This window comes from Mytilus edulis, chromosome 3 (genome assembly GCF_963676685.1).
Source record: "Mytilus edulis chromosome 3, xbMytEdul2.2, whole genome shotgun sequence".
Lineage (NCBI taxonomy): Eukaryota > Metazoa > Mollusca > Bivalvia > Mytilida > Mytilidae > Mytilus > Mytilus edulis.
In genome coordinates, this window is record NC_092346.1 from 20,851,089 (window position 1) to 20,869,218 (window position 18,130).

General features: G+C 32.8%; 1 protein-coding gene across 5 annotated transcripts in view; it reads right to left on the minus strand.

Moving 5' to 3' along the window:
* LOC139514185 (fatty acid CoA ligase Acsl3-like) overlaps positions 1-18,130 on the minus strand; it is a 44,097-nt gene that overhangs the window by 4,636 nt on the left and 21,331 nt on the right. For all 5 annotated transcript variants that reach the window (XM_071302985.1, XM_071302989.1, XM_071302986.1 and 2 more), the window contains 7 exons: positions 14,102-14,182; positions 11,845-11,914; positions 11,214-11,272; positions 4,933-4,997; positions 2,950-3,021; positions 1,908-2,047; positions 458-630 (listed from right to left, as the gene is read on the minus strand). In XM_071302985.1, the coding sequence (XP_071159086.1) occupies positions 458-630; positions 1,908-2,047; positions 2,950-3,021; positions 4,933-4,997; positions 11,214-11,272; positions 11,845-11,914; positions 14,102-14,182 (660 nt within the window). The remainder of the gene's footprint in view (positions 1-457; positions 631-1,907; positions 2,048-2,949; positions 3,022-4,932; positions 4,998-11,213; positions 11,273-11,844; positions 11,915-14,101; positions 14,183-18,130) is intronic.

Sequence of the window (18,130 nt, forward strand, 5' to 3'; positions counted from 1 at the left end):
TTTGTTCCGTTTTGTAGCATTCAATTAACAATTCAATATGCAAACAGTCCCAGACTTTCCGTTGATTTTTTTTCAAAACTGAAATAGGTTAAAAGATGTATAGATGTTGATTAAGCATAAGGTCGACTTCTATCCGACGCAGCTCATATTCTTTTATTCATAAGAACTTAGAATATGTTTTATTACTCAATCTTATTTAGATGCAGATCCTGTGTCCATGCACAATTTTCAAGTATTTGATCAACATCCATTGAATCTTTTCATTTTTTTTGGTTCATATTTTGACTCAGGATGACTTATAACTTAATATATGACTCATGTCTCTAGATGTCTTCTCTGACTTTATCCTGTTAAATGATTGCTGTCTCATTGCTATATACACCACATCTCTTTATACTAGCTATATATAGTACATTAAACCTCTTGTAATAATTCTATACAATATAATATCTCTTACCTTCTGTAATAGTTCCTGCTCCACATGTCTCTGTAAGACCATAACCCTGTAATACTGGACAACAAAAACAGACATTCATGAATATCTGTGACTTTTCTGATAATGGAGCACCACCACACAACATCATTCTTATTCTTCCTCCAAGTAAATTCCGTATTTTCTGGAAAAGTATCCTACAAAAAAAACAATTTGTTTTAAAAAATTTCATCTTAAATGCAATACAAAAACAAGAATGTGTCCATAGTACACGGATGCCCCATCAGCACTATCATGTATTAAGTTCAGTGGACCGTGAAAATGGGATAAAAACCCAAATTTGGCATTAAAATGAGAAAGATCATATCATAGGGAACATTTGTACTGAGTTTCAAGTTAATTGGACTTCAACTTCATCAAAAATTACCGCAACCAAAATCTTTTAAATGAAGGGGGACAGACGGACCAACTGACAGACGAATGGACCCACAGACCAGAAAACATAATGGTCATAAATAGGGCATAAAAAAAAAATAAAAAATTACAGAGGTATACATAACATGTTGAAAATTATGGTACTATATACTACAAATTATCTAAAATGTGGACCTGACTATAATATAACAAAAATAAATAACATTGACAATTGACAATTATATAACAACTATATGCTATTAGGATTTCTAAAATTCAGCAGGGAAATCTGCTGTTCCTGAAGTCATGTTATAGACTTTGTTTACAGACCCAGGTCTATTTTGGGAGTCAATATGGTTAATGATAGTACCCAGTGTTTTCCATTCGGCATTTAAGCCGGGTGTGCCGACCACCTTCTTTTGAAAGCTGACCACCTTTCGATTTTAGGGGGTGGTCGCTTTTTTTCAAAAACCGGATTTTTTTTGGTTCCGTACCGTTAAAATTTGAATACTAATCCCGCCTTGTTTTCATTGACAAAGATGGCGTCCAATCGTCAAATTTCAATGTTTTCATTAATCAATCGGGGGAAAAGAAAGGTAGATGACGATGATGATAAAAAAAATACTAGACCAAATAAGTTAAATAAAATTGATAGTAATGATAGTAATGTTGAAGTTGTGGAAATTGAACAAAAATCAACCAAACAACGGAAAAGACACGCAACATTTAAAAAAAAAAACACCCGGTTGCAAGTTATTTTTTTAAAACACCCACCTTACCTTAGTGAAAAAAGGAAAACACTGGTACCAATACCATATATTGACCTATTTATTGAACACTGATTTGTAAACATTGCTTCACATAGAAAATAGTTACTTGTGCTTCTAACAGGTAATTTGTTTTTTCGTTTTCTATCAATAATCTTTAAATATATATAAATATACATATAACATTACATTTACCGCCTATGGAAAACAATTAAAGATATTGACCCAGCTGCTACTCCTTTTCTTACAAACAAAATTACCTACTTTTAAAATACCAAGTAAATCAAACTTACTTATCTAAGATTGGTGTGCTGTACCCATCAACTAGTCGTCTGGTTTTGTAATCACAGGCATATTTAAATAAGGCTTTAGAGAATTCTCCATCTTCTGTTACCTTCTCCCATACTCCCTTATATAATCTGTCCATAATTTGCTACAAAATATCATTAAAAAAATAATTAAACTTGTATTCTTATAATAGACATTTTCCCTTTTAAAATAAAAAGTTGCATTACCTGGAACTGAACTAGGGCCCAAATGCTTTACAAAAGGTTATTGTAATAACTTTTTCAATCTCAATGAATTCAAAATATGAAAAAATAAATTGCTTGCTGAGCACAGCTGGATACGACCAAGAGGTCCAATCCTGATCAGTTGGGGCAAAAAAATATACCCCCTCACCCAATTTTTGTTCACCTCCCCACACTCCTTTCCCTTAAGATATGGTCATAATCTAAATTCGATTTTCTAATGAAGTTTGCAACCATATTACCAATTTAAATACATTGTACTTTAAATGTGATTGGATTACCTTCCTGAGGCTGCTTTAAAATTGTCTTGATAGTCCATTAACCAGGAAAACCCCTGTTTTTCCCCCTTTTTTGTCCCCAATTCCTAAATGGTTTGAGACTAACCCTCCCAAAGTCAATCCTAACTATCCCTTTGTGGTAAGGAAACTTGTGATATAATTTCAGAGAGATTCATACACTTATACACAAGTTATTGTCTGAAACTACTCAACTACTAAAATGCTTATTTGGGCCCCTTTTTTGGCCCGTAATTCATAAAATGCTTCTTTGGGCCCCTTTTTTTACCCCTAAATCCTAAACTGTTGGGACCATAACTCAAAACGATTTCTATTTACCTTTAAAAACTAAAGTTATTGTACAGAAACCAACTGTCTTCGGATGACAGGGACGATTTTTTGCAGTCATATAAAATCATAGGTATGGCGTCATAAATAGTTTTTTTTAGCTGAGACCACTCTTTTAATGTAAATGACAAAAGATTTTAAAAATTACTTTAAGGCAATGACTGTTTTTACAATGTACTTACAGGAACAGAAGCCATCAACGTTGGTTTTAAGGCTGTAACATCTCCTTGACTACCTTTCTTAATCTTACTGGACTTAAAATACAAAGAAAACACTATTACTAACTGTTCAAACAACTGCATACATTCATCAGTGCAATATACAGTAAAATGAATGTGCATTCTGGTCAAACCAGGTAATAACAGATAGCACAGAAATTAACTCCTTGTATTAGATACACCTTGAGAGTGTGTAGCCCAACCAGGTGTATCTAACTCATGTAACTTGCACTAGTGGCTTAGCTAGGGTTTAAATGGTGTGGATGCAAAAACTTCGCCGAGCAGAGCGAGGCGAATATTTTTTAGGACCATTTTATGAGGAAATATATGTCACCCCTACATTCCGACACTGGCTAGATTTCATTGTTTAATTTCAAAATACCCACCAATATATATTTATATATATTTCTAACAGAATTTTATTGTTTTCTCAAAACTGCCATCATTTAATAGGAAATATTTTATGTCAAAGTTTCACATGCAATCTTATATTTGAAATATCAAAAAGGGACCCATTATAGCACAGCACTTATGTATATGGAACTTCGGAATGTAGAAACCGATGTGGCCCCCCTTTCCTGGAACTTTAGCCTCTTCATGGGGTTTTTGATTACTTGTCTTTACGCATGGGACATGAAAATACCGGGTGTCTGTCCGCCCGATCTTGTTATCGTTGCCATGTGTACAATTCTTGCCAGGATTTTTGTGAAACTTATATCATCAGCAATGTCTTTGACACTTGTGAAAACAAGTCCTGATTAAATATATTTAACCAACTATGCCCCTTGGAAATATAAATTATAATGGAAATCCCATTCATTTGGTCTTAAGCTTTTATTTCTCTTGAGATATTAAAAAAAATAAGAAAAAAGTTATTTTCTAGTTATTGCCCTTATATTTTGGATAAATAAAATATGAACAACGCGGGGATATTGAACTCTGTTCTTTTGTTGACAATAAGATTAATATCTGTACCTAGATGGAAAGGGTATTTATAAGCCGAAGAATGATCACTCTCCATTATAAATACTAGTAGAGTTTTTATCACGTAGTCAATCATGTCACAGAAAACGATATCAGAATAAATTATGATGGTTTAGTTTTCAACTAGTAATTAACATTACTAGGTCATCCCTCTGTTTGGCTCAATTTCAGACCATACATGTCTGCATGTCTGCGTATAATCATCCTCTGGGCTTGCCGTAGCCAAAGACGCACTACGACCTATACTTTTTACGAAAGTGTCGAGAGCACATTTCTGCGACTAATCCATCTTGGTTACTTAAACTAAATGATCCTAAAGGAAAGACCATGTATACTACTTCGGAGATGATTGAACGTTATTCGCATATCCTCACCATTGTTACATTTGGATACATCCGTGTGTATCTGTTGCAAACACATGCAATTATATATTTTTTTTTCTTATTATTTTTTTTGTCAAAATGATGTGGATGCTTGAGCATCTGAGCATACATGCAAGCTACGCCACTGTGCACCATGATAGTATGTCAATGCAGAATGATAGATTTTAATATTTGTTTAGGTTTCTTTCAGCAGTTTGACTTTCTAATTTTATTGAAAAGCATGATAAATGTGACAATATTTTGTTGTAAATACTTGTCAAAGAAATGCTGTAAAAATTGTACGCAGTATAAATAAATCATACCATAGTACAGTTATGTTTGAAGTAATACAAATTGGCTGGTCTCAACAAAAACCTTATCAAAATTAACTTTACTTTTGAAAACAAATTGCAAACTTTTCCCCAAAAACATCACTAGTGAATGAATAAGTTGAAAAAGCCATTTTTATTATTACTTCATCAATTATTTGTTCAGATGAAATTGGCTATTGCATTTCAAATTCTATGCATAAGTGATGCTTAGTCTTGTGTACATCAACTTCATTACTTTTTTTTTAATTCTTAATAACTGCAGTATATACCTTATCAGTAAGTGTCAGTGGTGAACCATAACCAATACAAACTCCTTTAGACAAACATGATATTTCTGTAATGTAAAATGTAACATGTAAGTGTCAGTGGTGAGCCATAACCAATACAAACTCCTTTAGACAAACATGATATTTCTGTAATGTAAAATGTAACATGTAAGTGTCAGTGGTGAGCCATAACCAATACAAACTCCTTTAGACAAACATGATATTTCTGTAATGTAAAATGTAACATGTAAGTTTTGATGGTGAGCCATAAACAATACAAACTCCTTTAGACAAACATGATATTTCTGTAATGTAAAATGTAACATGTAAGTGTCAATGGTGGGCCATAGCCAATGCAAACTCCTTTAGACAAACATGATATTTCTGTAATGTAAAATGTAACATGTAAGCGTCAATGGTGGGCCATAAACAATACAAACTCCTTTAGACAAACATGATATTTCTGTAATGTAAAATGTAACATGTAAGTGTCAATGGTGGGCCATAGCCAATGCAAACTCCTTTAGACAAACATGATATTTCTGTAATGTAAAATGTAACATGTAAGTGTCAGTGGTGAGCCATAAACAATACAAACTCCTTTAGACAAACATGATATTTCTGTAATGTAAAATGTAACATGTAAGTTTTGATGGTGAGCCATAAACAATACACACTCCTTTAGACAAACATGATATTTCTGTAATGTAAAATGTAACATGTAAGCGTCAATGGTGGGCCATAGCCAATGCAAACTCCTTTAGACAAACATGATATTTCTGTAATGTAAAATGTAACATGTAAGTGTCAGTGGTGAACCATAACCAATGCAAACTCCTTTAGACAAACATGATATTTCTGTAATGTAAAATGTAACATGTAAGTGTCAGTGGTGAACCATAACCAATGCAAACTCCTTTTGACAAACATGATATTTCTGTAATGTAAAATGTAACATGTAAGCGTCAATGGTGGGCCATAGCCAATACAAATGTAACATTTAAGTGTCAGTGGTGAGCCATAAACAATACAAACTCCTTTAGACAAACATGATATTTCTGTAATGTAAAATGTAACATGTAAGTTTTGATGGTGAGCCATAAACAATACAAACTCCTTTAGACAAACATGATATTTCTGTAATGTAAAATGTAACATGTAAGTGTCAGTGGTGAACCATAATCAATGCAAACTCCTTTAGACAAACATGATATTTCTGTAATGTAAAATGTAACATGTAAGTTTTGATGGTGAGCCATAAACAATACAAACTCCTTTAGACAAACATGATATTTCTGTAATGTAAAATGTAACATGTAAGTGTCAGTGGTGAGCCATAACCAATACACACTCCTTTAGACAAACATGATATTTCTGTAATGTAAAATGTAACATGTAAGCGTCAATGGTGGGTCATAGCCAATGCAAACTCCTTTAGACAAACATGATATTTCTGTAATGTAAAATGTAACATGTAAGTGTCAGTGGTGAACCATAACCAATGCAAACTCCTTTAGACAAACATGATATTTCTGTAATGTAAAATGTAACATGTAAGTGTCAGTGGTGAACCATAACCAATGCAAACTCCTTTAGACAAACATGATATTTCTGTAATGTAAAATGTAACATGTAAGTGTCAGTGGTGAACCATAACCAATACAAACTCCTTTAGACAAACATGATATTTCTGTAATGTAAAATGTAACATGTAAGTGTCAGTGGTGAGCCATAACCAATACACACTCCTTTAGACAAACATGATATTTCTGTAATGTAAAATGTAACATGTAAGTTTTGATGGTGAGCCATAAACAATACAAACTCCTTTAGACAAACATGATATTTCTGTAATGTAAAATGTAACATGTAAGTTTTGATGGTGAGCCATAAACAATACAAACTCCTTTAGACAAACATGATATTTCTGTAATGTAAAATGTAACATGTAAGTGTCAGTGGTGAGCCATAACCAATACACACTCCTTTAGACAAACATGATATTTCTGTAATGTAAAATGTAACATGTAAGCGTCAATGGTGGGCCATAGCCAATGCAAACTCCTTTAGACAAACATGATATTTCTGTAATGTAAAATGTAACATGTAAGTGTCAGTGGTGAACCATAACCAATGCAAACTCCTTTAGACAAACATGATATTTCTGTAATGTAAAATGTAACATGTAAGTGTCAGTGGTGAACCATAACCAATGCAAACTCCTTTAGACAAACATGATATTTCTGTAATGTAAAATGTAACATCTAAGCGTCAATGGTGGGCCATAGCCAATACAAATGTAACATTTAAGTGTCAGTGGTGAGCCGTAACCAATGCAAACTCCTTTAGACAAACATGATATTTCTGTAATGTAAAATGTAACATGTAAGCGTCAATGGTGGGCCATAGCCAATACAAACTCCTTTAGACAAACATGATATTTCTGTAATGTAAAATGTAACATGTAAGCTTCAATGGTGGGCCATAGCCAATACAAACTCCTTTAGACAAACATGATATTTCTGTAATGTAAAATGTAACATGTAAGCGCCAATGGTGGGCCATAGCCAATGCAAACTCCTTTAGACAAACATGATATTTCTGTAATGTAAAATGTAACATGTAAGCGCCAGTGGTGAACCATAACCAATGCAAACTCCTTTAGACAAACATGATATTTCTGTAATGTAAAATGTAACATGTAAGTGTCAGTGGTGAACCATAACCAATGCAAACTCCTTTAGACAAACATGATATTTCTGTAATGTAAAATGTAACATGTAAGCGTCAATGGTGGGCCATAGCCAATACAAACTCCTTTAGACAAACATGATATTTCTGTAATGTAAAATGTAACATGTAAGCGTCAATGGTGGGCCATAGCCAATACAAACTCCTTTAGACAAACATGATATTTCTGTAATGTAAAATGTAACATGTAAGCGTCAATGGTGGGCCATAGCCAATGCAAACTCCTTTAGACAAACATGATATTTCTGTAATGTAAAATGTAACATGTAAGTGTCAGTGGTGAACCATAACAAATGCAAACTCCTTTACACAAACATGATATTTCTGTAATGTAAAATGTAACATGTAAGTGTCAGTGGTGAACCATAATCAATGCAAACTCCTTTAGACAAACATGATATTTCTGTAATGTAAAATGTAACATGTAAGCGTCAATGGTGGGCCATAGCCAATACAAACTCCTTTAGACAAACATGATATTTCTGTAATGTAAAATGTAACATGTAAGTGTCAGTGGTGAACCATAACCAATGCAAACTCCTTTAGACAAACATGATATTTCTGTAATGTAAAATGTAACATGTAAGTTTTGATGGTGAGCCATAAACAATACAAACTCCTTTAGACAAACATGATATTTCTGTAATGTAAAATGTAACATGTAAGTGTCAGTGGTGAGCCATAACCAATACACACTCCTTTAGACAAACATGATATTTCTGTAATGTAAAATGTAACATGTAAGTGTCAGTGGTGAACCATAACCAATGCAAACTCCTTTAGACAAACATGATATTTCTGTAATGTAAAATGTAACATGTAAGTGTCAGTGGTGAACCATAACCAATGCAAACTCCTTTAGACAAACATGATATTTCTGTAATGTAAAATGTAACATGTAAGTGTCAGTGGTGAACCATAACCAATACAAACTCCTTTAGACAAACATGATATTTCTGTAATGTAAAATGTAACATGTAAGTGTCAGTGGTGAGCCATAACCAATACACACTCCTTTAGACAAACATGATATTTCTGTAATGTAAAATGTAACATGGAAGTTTTGATGGTGAGCCATAAACAATACAAACTCCTTTAGACAAACATGATATTTCTGTAATGTAAAATGTAACATGTAAGTTTTGATGGTGAGCCATAAACAATACAAACTCCTTTAGACAAACATGATATTTCTGTAATGTAAAATGTAACATGTAAGTGTCAGTGGTGAGCCATAACCAATACACACTCCTTTAGACAAACATGATATTTCTGTAATGTAAAATGTAACATGTAAGCGTCAATGGTGGGCCATAGCCAATGCAAACTCCTTTAGACAAACATGATATTTCTGTAATGTAAAATGTAACATGTAAGTGTCAGTGGTGAACCATAACCAATGCAAACTCCTTTAGACAAACATGATATTTCTGTAATGTAAAATGTAACATGTAAGTGTCAGTGGTGAACCATAACCAATGCAAACTCCTTTAGACAAACATGATATTTCTGTAATGTAAAATGTAACATGTAAGCGTCAATGGTGGGCCATAGCCAATACAAATGTAACATTTAAGTGTCAGTGGTGAGCCGTAACCAATGCAAACTCCTTTAGACAAACATGATATTTCTGTAATGTAAAATGTAACATGTAAGCGTCAATGGTGGGCCATAGCCAATACAAACTCCTTTAGACAAACATGATATTTCTGTAATGTAAAATGTAACATGTAAGCGTCAATGGTGGGCCATAGCCAATACAAACTCCTTTAGATAAACATGATATTTCTGTAATGTAAAATGTAACATGTAAGCGTCAATGGTGGGCCATAGCCAATGCAAACTCCTTTAGACAAACATGATATTTCTGTAATGTAAAATGTAACATGTAAGTGTCAGTGGTGAACCATAACCAATGCAAACTCCTTTAGACAAACATGATATTTCTGTAATGTAAAATGTAACATGTAAGTGTCAGTGGTGAACCATAACCAATGCAAACTCCTTTAGACAAACATGATATTTCTGTAATGTAAAATGTAACATGTAAGCGTCAATGGTGGGCCATAGCCAATACAAACTCCTTTAGACAAACATGATATTTCTGTAATGTAAAATGTAACATGTAAGCGTCAATGGTGGGCCATAGCCAATACAAACTCCTTTAGACAAACATGATATTTCTGTAATGTAAAATGTAACATGTAAGCGTCAATGGTGGGCCATAGCCAATGCAAACTCCTTTAGACAAACATGATATTTCTGTAATGTAAAATGTAACATGTAAGCGTCAATGGTGGGCCATAGCCAATGCAAACTCCTTTAGACAAACATGATATTTCTGTAATGTAAAATGTAACATGTAAGCGTCAATGGTGGGCCATAGCCAATACAAACTCCTTTAGACAAACATGATATTTCTGTAATGTAAAATGTAACATGTAAGTGTCAGTGGTGAACCATAACCAATGCAAACTCCTTTAGACAAACATGATATTTCTGTAATGTAAAATGTAACATGTAAGCGTCAATGGTGGGCCATAGCCAATACAAACTCCTTTAGACAAACATGATATTTCTGTAATGTAAAATGTAACATGTAAGCGTCAATGGTGGGCCATAGCCAATACAAACTCCTTTAGACAAACATGATATTTCTGTAATGTAAAATGTAACATGTAAGCGTCAATGGTGGGCCATAGCCAATGCAAACTCCTTTAGACAAACATGATATTTCTGTAATGTAAAATGTAACATGTAAGCGTCAATGGTGGGCCATAGCCAATGCAAACTCCTTTAGACAAACATGATATTTCTGTAATGTAAAATGTAACATGTAAGTGTCAGTGGTGAACCATAACCAATGCAAACTCCTTTAGACAAACATGATATTTCTGTAATGTAAAATGTAACATGTAAGTGTCAGTGGTGAACCATAACCAATGCTAACTCCTTTAGACAAACATGATATTTCTGTAATGTAAAATGTAACATGTAAGCGTCAATGGTGGGCCATAGCCAATACAAATGTAACATTTAAGTGTCAACAGTGAACCAAAACTAATACAGACACCTTTAGACAAACATGATATTTCTGTAATGTAAAATGTAACATGTAAGTGTCAGTCATTAGCCATAACCAATACAAACACCTTTAAAAAAACTTCCAAACCTGTAGCTTAATTGATTTTTTTCCGTATTTGGATCTACATGTGTTATATTGCACTTTAATGGGTCAATCAATCAAATTTACATCTTTATTGCTGTCAATTTGATCAACCTAGGGATATAATATAATTTTCCAAAATATGCTTTAAAAATGTGGACAGTTTATGGATGTAAAACTGTATATAATTTACCTTATACATGTATAATACAAAAGATCTAAATCTGTTCTTCTTGAATTCAGAACTTTTCGTGTAAACTTTATTTTATATATTATGATATTTTTTTATATTATAGCATTTGTTGACATGAAATCATAAAATCTTTCTCTATCTGATAAGAACAATTATATCTTAGATCATATTTACCTGCACTGAGCTCTAGAACATGGGCCAATGGAAGATATGCAATGTAAACATCATCAGTTCTGAAATGTAAACAAAATAGGCAAAAGCCATAAGTTGGTTGCTGAATTTTAAAGTCACATGAAACAAGTTCTTCTAGATTATAATGTTAAGAAAATTATTGAACCAATGCATACAAAGATCATTAACTAAGTCTGCAGTGCATGTGTTCATGCTTTTATTAAGAATCCATAGTGTATGAAGGACAAAAATATTTCATCCAGTGATTATTGACTAATAATGTAGTGTGATCATAATGCGATGCTTATTTGGGTTTTTAATTTTTAATTTCCATGTGTTCCAATTTTAATTTAACTTGGTCATAACAGTTGTTAAATGATTTGGTGCAATTCAATTTTTCATTTAAATTTTCTAACTAAAATCTGTTAGTACTATTTTTCTTCCACTTTTGTTTACTTTTTCTTCCCTAATGGTTTTCCCTTCACACCTTCATATATGAGGATCATGGATCTGAAAAGGGAAACTTGAGGACACTCTGACAGTGGGAGAAATGGAGATGGAAATAGAAGAAAAGGAGAAAGGAAATTAACACCCTATTTATGTATCCCCTTAGTTTCTGCTTCGATTAACTTACCCCAATCCCAGTATTTTCTCACACTGTCCAGACATTCCTGATGACAAATTTCCATGTGATATCAATACACCTAAAAATCATTAAAGTGTGTTAAAAACTGAAAATATACTTTTCTATTATTTTGTTATCAATGTATTTTCAAAAGCTGTCTTTTATATAAATCTGTTTTTTAAATTCATACTTTTATATTATCAGTAGTTCAAAAACAATCCATGTATTCCTTGTGGCATAACTGAAGAATTTGCCAACAAACTTGACAATCTTTTGAATTTTGTTAATCATCATATATATTTTTTGTTTTCATTGATATTTTTTTTTCATACACATTTTTGTATTTACTGGATGTGGTCTTATTTTGGCCTTGTTCAGTGTTGCTTTAGGATTTTCAATCTAAACATAAAGGGGCTGGTTGGGATCCCAATAACATGTTAAACCCCTCCACATTCTGTATGTGATTGTCACAAGTCAGGAGCCTGTAATTAAGTTGTTGTTGTTTGTTGCTCTGTTCAATATTTGTTTATACAGTGACATTACAAAGGAAAGGTAAGAGTGATGCTACCCTTCAAATTCTTAATTGATTGGAGTTTGCAGTAATAAGCATTGTGTATAAGTTATAAAACATTTGGTTGAGCCAAACTTAAGTTAAAGAAAAGAAACAAACAATTAAGTAATTTTTCCATTTGTAATGAAGAATAACTCTAGAACGGTAAAAGTTACGTCACCCAAATTCACACATGATCTGTGTTTTGTGGTAATAAGCACTGCGTATAAACTTCATAACATTTTGTTGAGACAAACTAAAGTTAGAGAAACAGGATCCAACCAATTTCAGGGCATACAGACTACAGATGGACAAGGGTAAAACTTGTAGTGGGCAGAAAAGTCATAAAAATAACAAATAATGTTCAATACAATTATTATCTTGGCACGAAAAAGAACTAGTTTTCTCTGTCAATGTTTTCATAACCAGTCTATGCTTAGATTAAAGGGTATATGTCAGATTTATTCATATCCTGTCTTTCATAAGGGTGTTTGTCAAATATTTTCATAGGCTCTCTGTATTAAGAGAGTAAATTATTTCATAACCTATTAATAGAAAGGGAATTTGTTAATTTTTTTCTTAACTAATCTCAACCAAGGAGGTTATATGAGAAGGAGAGAGGACAAAAGATGATAATAACACATAAAATATTACCAACTTTTCCGTAAGTGGGTGTTAATTAGTTGAGATCGACTCTGTCACAGCAACAAATGGAAGTTTTTAACGACCTTGAATGGCTATACAGCCCTTACACGGTCGATATCTCTGCCACATACCCGAGTTAAACGGAAACATCCCAGGTGTCATAAACTGACTAGATATACAATTATTGACATGTTAAAAAGATTTTTTTGTGATATTTTTTATTTCGTAATTAAAAATTATAATTTTATGTTAAGAGCAAACTTATTACCAATAGAAATGAAACGAATATCTGTCACATTGCCGTTAATGTTATTATCAACAGAAAGTCACTTTTACTTTGTTCCCGGTACATTTCTCTATGTTTTAATTGCAAATATTCCTTCTGGTCATTACCGGTCACCGTAACTAAAATACTTTGCATATTCCTATATTCTCTATTATTATTACCTGCCAATTCTCATAAACAGAAATTGAAAGGTGAAGCGAAAATCTTTGTTTAAAGCAATGTAGTGTTGAATAAAAATCGCGCACTAACTTTTCTTTAAATCCTCATAACTTTGTCATTTCTTCATCTTTTTTCACCATAGACAGATGATTGATTTTGAAATTGCGCATCAAATCTTTTTTCATATCATAAACACATATACACTGCATTGTTACCAAAAATACACCTGAACTTTAATGACCCAGTCACTGATAACAATCATGTGACATATGCGATTTATCTAGTAGCCCGAACTGCTCGTGGTAACAGCCTGGTAACATCAGAGGGCCATGTTAATTGGGTGATAAGCATGTCGGTTTCTTTATAATTTTGTCATTTTTCTCTGATCGAACTGGTATCCTAGGGATGCTAATTTTGTATCAAGCAGAGTGTTCACTCTCCTTCTCATATAACCTCCTTGTCTCAACTAAGGGAATCTTGGAAATTAAATCTTTACCTGTAATTTTGTTATTGTAATGCTCTCTCATAGAGGTATATCAGATTTCTATTTTCATCGATCAATATTGAAATTATGAAATGAAACTTAGATTCAAAGTAATAATTTAAGACAAGATGTTTATACATACCTTTAGGTACACCTGTAGAACCACTGGTATACATTATAACTGCTATATCTTTTCTTTTTGGTTTTGTTAGTGGGGTTTTCACTGTAATAAAAAAAAGATACAATTAAAACAAGGGGGAGGATAAATACTTGAAAACAAGAACATGTGGTGGAAAAATAAATACATATAAATAATGTAATATTCAAAATCATATTTCTGACAGCTGAATTAAAATAATCAGATTTCTCAATATTTCTAAATAGCTAATTCAATTAAATAAGTTAATTTTCTCAAACAAATTACTAAAACTTAGGTTAAAAGTATTTTTTTATATGAGTTCCACTGGTATTGAAGTTATCTTTCCAGTTTTCACGTCATTTAACACCATTTTCAATGTAAACAAAGAAACACTATCATCAGGTAATGTTTTTTTCATTTGAAAGAATTATCAAAATATTGTGCTCCTACCTATATTTTACTAGACTGATAAATATTTATTTTACTCAAAGTATCATAAGAAATAGACTGGACAAGAGAAAGAGATTTCTGCTCAAACATGGAAAAATAAAAAAGTCTGAGAATAAAAAGTTACCAATTTTGAGTTCATTAGAAGATTTTTTTTTCTTTTTTTTTTTTAACTTCATCCCCATATTTCTGAAATCGAAATACATAAAATGAGTTTGAAGACAATACATGTATGCCTACTGTATGATTGATAGATTGGTGTTTAATCCTACTTTCAACTATATTGTGTAATTAAGTGGCTGTCAGTTTTTATTGGCGGAGGCTGTCATGTGCAGGATTCAACAGTTCAACTACTTAGACCCCTTGGCCACCAAGCCCACCCCCCCCCCCCCCCCAAATTTTTTAGCATACATATTGAGTAATAATATGAGGCAGGCATTGCCTGTAAATAGGGACGAAGTCTATATGAATTATTTCTTTGTAACTTAAATATTTGTTAAAAAAAAAGAAATGGAAATACCGTAACGTTTCCGATTTTGGTTCTGTTGTTAGGGATTTTAGTTGTGACGTTATTTAAGTTATGACGTCATATGCAATGTAAACAAAGAAACGCTATCATCAGGTAACGTTTTTTCATATCAAGGAATTATTAACAAGAGGCTGTCACAACGACAGCAAACCGAATTTATTAACATTTATTTGTGTCCTGGCAATATCACAATAACCATTACTGATGAATGGTGAAAGTGAAAATCGTCAATATCAAATTTGACCTCCATTTTGTCATCAGTATCAACATATTAAATTTAAACCAGATGCTCCGCAGGGCGTAGCTTTATACGACCGCAGAGGTTGAACCCTGAACGGTTAGGGCAAGTATGGACACAACATTCAAGCTGGATTCAGCTCTAAATTTGGATTGTGATTAAATAGTTGACACAGCATAGGTTTCTGACACAGAATGAATGTGTTCTAATGAACTTAAAATTTTTGTTTCTCTTAGAGCAATTCACTATGCTGTTGAATATTAATCCTCTCAAAAAAATGTTTGAAGAAATTTTCTTTTTTATTTATGAAATTTCAAATGAGAAAAATTGAACCCAATTTTTTTAATCACATCCCCCTTTCCCTTATTCCAAAACTAATCTCAATTAAAATTTCTAATGGAGTTTGCAACAATAACTACTCATTTAAATACATCATAAAATATTAAGATGTAAAAAAACTGCTTGTTATCACTGAATGGTAAAGATTATTTTAATTTATCAGTTGGTAGTAAAAAGTGAATATACATTGTATATTGTATATAACAAAGATTTAAGTTGATTCTGGACAAAGAAAGATAACTCCAATTAAAAAAAATCTTGCTATTGCACAATATTTTGCAATTAGATATTTCTTGCTTACTATTCTTGACAAAGAAAGATAACTCTAATTAAAAAAAAATTTGATATTTCACAATATTGTGCAATTAGATATTTCTTGCCATTGCGCAATACTGTCCAATTGAAAAGACTTGCTATTACACAATACTTAATATAATAATTTTAGATCCTGATTTGGACCAACTTGAAAACTGGGCCCATAATAAAAAATCTAAGTACATTTTTGGATTCAGCATATCAAAGAACTTCAAGATTTCAATTTTTGTTAAAATCAGACTAAGTTTAATTTTGGACCCTTTGGACTTTAGTGTAGACCAATTTGAAAACAGGACCAAAAATGAAGAATCTACATACGCAGTTAGATTTGGAATATCAAAGAACCCCATTTATTCAATTTTTGATGAAATCAAACAAAGTTTAATTTTGGACCCCGATTTGGACCAACTTGAAAACTGGGCCAATAATCAAGAATCTAAGTACATTTTTAGATTCAGCATATCAAAGAACCTAACTGATTCATTTTTTGTCAAAATCAAACTAAGTTTAATTTTGGACCCTTTGGACCTTAATGTAGACCAATTTGAAAACGGGACCAAAAGTTAAGAATCTACATACACAGTCATGACAGTTAGATTCAGCATATCAAAGAACCCCAATTATTCAATTTTGATGAAATCAAACAAAAGTTTAATTTTGGACCCTTTGGGCCCCTTATTATGTTGGGACCAAAACTCCCAAAAATCAAACCCAACCTTTCTTTTATGGTCATAAACCTTGTGTTTAAATTTCATAGATTTCTATTTACTTATACTAACGTTATGGTGCGAAAACCAAGAAAAATGCTTATTTGGGTCCCTTTTTGGCCCCTAATTCCTAAACTGTTGGGACCTAAACTCCCAAAATCAATACCAACCTTCCTTTTGTAGTCATTAACATTGTGTTTAAATTTCATTGATTTCTATTTACTTAAACTAATGTTATTGTGCGAAAACCAAGAATAATGCTTATTTGGGCCCTTTTTTGGCCCCTAATTCCTAAACTGTTGAGACCAAAACTCCCAAAATCAATCCCAACCGTTCTTTTGTGGTCATAAACCTTGTGTCAAAATTTCATAGATTTCTATTAACTTAAACTAAAGTTATAGTGCGAAAACCAAGAAAATGCTTATTTGGGCCCTTTTTGGCCCCTAATTCCTAAAATGTTGGGACCAAAACTCCCAAAATCAATACCAACCTTCCTTTTGTGGTCATAAACCTTGTGTTAAAATTTCATAGATTTCCATTCACTTTTACTAAAGTTAGAGTGCGAAAACTAAAAGTATTCGGACGCCGGACGACGACGACGACGACGACGACGCAGACGCCAACGTGATAGCAATATACGACGAAAATTTTTTCAAAATTTGCGGTCGTATAAAAAGCTTAGATTGAATGGTTCATGAGTAAATGCAACAACGTGAATGGAAACACCATTTTACAATCTTTCAAGAACCATAACGCCTGAACGGTAAAAGTCAAAATCGTCATTATTGAACTTGACCTCTAATTTGTCATCAGTAACAACATATAAAAATTTCAAAAGCTTTGGTTGAATGGTTCATGAGAAAATGCACGGACACGACTGGAAACACCATTTTTCAATCTTTCAAGAACCATAACTCCTGAACGGTAAAAGTCAAAATCGTCATTATTGAACTTGATCTCTATTTTGTCATCAGTTACAACATATTAAAATTTGGGAAGCTTTGGTAGAACAGTTCATGCATAAATGCACAGACACAACTGGAAACTCCATTTTTCAATCTTTCAAGAACCATAACTCCTGAACGGTAAAAGTCAAAATCGTCATTATTGAACTTACCTCCATTTTGTCATCAGTAACAACATACTAAAATTTGGGAAGCTTTGGTAGAACAGTTCATGCGTAAATGCACGGACACGACTGAAAACTCAATTTTTCAATCTTTCAAGAACCATAACTCCTGAACGGTAAAAGTCAAAATCGCCATTATTGAACTTGACCTTCATTTAGTTGTCAGTAACAACATATTAAAATTTTAAAAGCTTTGGCTGAACGGTTCATGAGTTAATGCACGGACAACATTTGATTGCCACCCGCTGATCGCCTGGCCGCCCGACTGCCCGGCTGCCCGACTGCCCGCCGTACATCCCCAAATCAATAAGCGACATTTTTGTCACAA